The sequence below is a fragment of the Carex rostrata genome, chromosome 1 (genome assembly GCF_964058835.1).
Source record: "Carex rostrata chromosome 1, lpCarRost1.2, whole genome shotgun sequence".
NCBI classification, from domain to species: Eukaryota; Viridiplantae; Streptophyta; class Magnoliopsida; order Poales; family Cyperaceae; genus Carex; species Carex rostrata.
In genome coordinates, this window is record NC_135918.1 from 13,680,949 (window position 1) to 13,684,399 (window position 3,451).

Genomic DNA, 3,451 nt, shown 5'->3' on the forward strand with positions numbered 1-3,451 from the left:
AGTCCGATGCTCAATCAAGTCATCCGAGATTCTCACCGGAGAATTTTTCATTGCTAGTAATTAATAGAAAAGAAGTGAGAGAAATAAAAAAGGTACAGTTATTTCTTTATGGGTAGTAAGATCGGTACTGTTTATACTAATTAAAATTTTTTTTTTCTTTTGCAACTTAATTAAAACAGACCAAAGTTAAAATCGGTACTGTCTATATCGATCTTACTACCAATTGAAAAACAGCTACACTCTTTTTGTTTCTCTTTTTTTTTTTATTAATTACTATCAATAAAAAATTCTCCTCACCGCGAATGAACAGTTTAGACCAGACATTTTGATGAATTTGATGTGATGTTCATTGGAAAACCTTCAATCCCCAATGAAAAGTCTGTTCAATGTTCAGTGTAAATCGTTCGTTCGATCCATATCAAGATTCGTATGGACGATATATTTATTTATTGACATTATAAGGATTTTAACATGTTATCCTCAAACTTAGGTGGTCAATTTTTTAATTGCATTCTCAATTTGAGCTCACTATTTAGATATGTGGCCCCTACAAATACGAATTCACATCCTCTCCAATACCTAATAAGAGAATCTTTTACAATTATTAGATCTGAACTATTCTTTTTAACTTGGTACGAATCTCAAAGCCCAAAAATACTGCCCCCTATAGTGACCCGGATCTCAAACCGTAAAGTAAAGATAATCCTCTGCAATACCTGAGAGAATACGAATTCTACAAACACTAGTGACATATGTGATGTATCAGCAATTTATTTTTTATTTTTATTTATCTTTTGTAAAGAATCATCACTTGATAAAATAATATTATTGTCCACCGGCAACAATCCAAAAGTATCCAAAACTATAAGAAAAGATATTAATAAAAATATCTTTAGAAATAATAAATTAAAGTCACACTCAAATCCCACTTCTCCATACATTGAATGGATTTCTTTTTCATATTAAATGATTTAGAGAGATTCTAGTAAACAAAGTAGAAAATTTTAAATTTTGTTTCTACAATTCAATTTGTCAGTATCTTGCAACTTGTAATTTGTTTAACCACAAAATATGTAAATTGTCTGATCCATTCTCCGACTCATTCACACAATGACATCACAAAATCTGCTAAACAAAATCAGATCTTTTGTGACAGCAACATCATCATAACTTGTAGCGAATCAAATTTGGCATACAAAAATTAAGATTAATTCCACCTTGCTTTATTGTTATATTATACTTATTATTTCAAGAGGAAAAAAAAAGGCAACAAAAAAGAAGAAAGAATAAAATTGGAAACATGAGGCCACATCACGTGACTTCCACGTGGGACAATAACTCAAAACAAAACCTGAAAATGTTATCCACGTGTCATCAGCCGTATTTGTAAAAATCAGGAACCGGGTCCCACACCACCCACCAAAGAAAAATGAAACTATTGGTCACACACTTAGCAGCTAGCAAAGATGAGAGTTATCATATCTTATAAGTAGGCCCCACCTAAAAATGGCAAGATGCCATAGTCCTCCTGTTGCTATCTGTATCACAAAATAATTTTTACACTTGAGATTCAAGAACACTCATGAAATATTGAGTATAAATATATTAATAGTAAGATATTATTAGTGTACTAGAAGTTAATATAAAATAATTTATCAATGTATGATATTTACCGAAGTGACCGACGAAGTACTGTACCGAGAACTTGCGGGTGGCTGAGGTGGGGTAGGTGGCCTTCAGTTGGTAGTAACTCAATCGTGGTACGTCCACCTAAATGAGCTTTCAAGTAAGCTGCTACTGATGATGGTACAGACGTGTCGCTATTAGTTTGAACTATTACAGACGGAACCCTAACTAGACCCAATACACCACGTAAATCGCTATTAAAGACGGTGCGACAAACAAATAAGGAGATGTCAGGACGCATATTGAACAGTGTGCGACTAAATTCCTGCACTGCTTCTGGCACATCAGCTCCTACTACCAATGGTGCATATCCTTGCACCCATGATTTGTAGTTTGTTTCCATTGCAGCCAACACTGCTTCAATTTCGGCTCGCTCAAACCCACCATGATAGTTACTATCATTCAAAAACCTACAATAATAGTATAATACAACCAACATATAAATATTCAAATCTAAAAAAAAAAATGTACTTTAAGATAGACTCAGATAAATTAATTAATTAAGTACAAATTATCATATAAAGTGTGTAATATGGTTCTGCCATTTAGTGGAAACCTAAAGGGCAGAAACCTGTTGTACAAACCGCTACACTGCAAGTGTCTCATAAAATCTCTTCCATCCAACAATATGTTGCCTCCATTTCTCCCAAACTGGAGATGTTCCACAATCAGTAAAGGTCTCTGTTTGGTGTGCCGTGTACATCTTCATGGCCAGAGGTGTCCCAATTTAGTTGGACTATATCTAAAGTCCAGCCAATTAAACATTGAATTATATGCTTCCACCACTAACACAAAACCAACCAATAACAATCTTTATTTATCTTTATCAACCAACTATTATCATATTAGTGATTATCCATTCAATTTGGCAAAATTTAAATGAAAAGAGAGAAAATTTGACCTAGGAGAGGCACCGATGAGCACGAGCTTAATGAACGACTCGGGCCGTCGGATCGCAGCCAGGATTCCAATCATGGCCGACACCGAATGCCCGACAAAATAACACCGTTCAATTCTTAAAGCATCAAGCACCGCAAGCAAATCGTCGACATACGCATCCAGATTGATGTACCGGCGGAAATTGAAATGGTCCGGGTTCACGCTACCGGAGCACACAAGATCGTAGGTCACAATCCGGTGGTTCGGAAAATACGGAAGGATGCGGTTCCATGCGGATTGGTCGGTACCAAACCCATGAGAGAAGACGATGACCCGATCGCCCGACCCGGTGATTCGCACGTTGAGTATCTCTAGGAGTTCCCTACCACTTGGTCCTCTAACCATGGTTTAAGTTTTAATCAAAGTAAAGATATTGGAGGGTGGTTGTGAACTTGTGATCAGTGAGGCTGGAGATTTTGCGGGAGAGACAAAGGGGTGAATTGTGTGGGTTTATATAGGACAAAAGAAAAGAAAAAAAAAAAAAAAAAGGAGGGAGAGGAGGAGGATAGTTCGGATCATCTCCAACTGTTTATAGAAGCCTTTCAATAAGTCTTTCTATAGTCTCAGATGATCTGGTTCGTCCATTTAGATCTCACGGATCAAATCAGGTCATATAGAAATTGTGCTCTCCAGTTAATCCCTCCCGTTGGGTAAAATTTTTAACATAGCAGTTTCCACTTGATGCAGAGCACATTCCATATGCAGGGCTGTTTTGAGTCTCTAGTCTGTGCGCTGTGTGAAGTCGACATTAGTTTGTTAAAAAAGACGGCTGTGATTTTCCGGAGCTCTGGGATTGTGATATGAGTACTGTATAACTTGAGAGGAT

The 3,451-nt window shown here is 36.5% G+C and overlaps 1 protein-coding gene across 1 annotated transcript; it reads right to left on the reverse strand.

The window, feature by feature from the left end:
* Nucleotides 1–1,201: 1,201 nt before the first annotated feature.
* LOC144559618 (alpha/beta-Hydrolases superfamily protein) lies at nt 1,202–3,050 on the reverse strand. Its single transcript, XM_078308687.1, has 3 exons — nt 2,588–3,050; nt 1,674–2,096; nt 1,202–1,538 (listed from the first exon to the last, which is right to left on the reverse strand). The coding sequence occupies exons 1-3, from the start codon at nt 2,968–2,970 to the stop codon at nt 1,535–1,537; spliced, it is 810 nt and encodes a 269-aa protein (XP_078164813.1). The 5' UTR covers nt 2,971–3,050; the 3' UTR covers nt 1,202–1,534.
* Nucleotides 3,051–3,451: the final 401 nt, after the last annotated feature.

Bases quoted from the DNA above. Each gene is read 5' to 3' on its own strand.
- LOC144559618 (XM_078308687.1), bottom strand. From the start codon at position 2,970: ATGGTTAGAGGACCAAGTGGTAGGGAACTCCTAGAGATACTCAACGTG. The intron at 2,097-2,587 runs GTCAAATTTTCT...CTATTATTGTAG, and splicing joins CTCATCGGTGCCTCTCCTAG to GTTTTTGAATGATAGTAACT.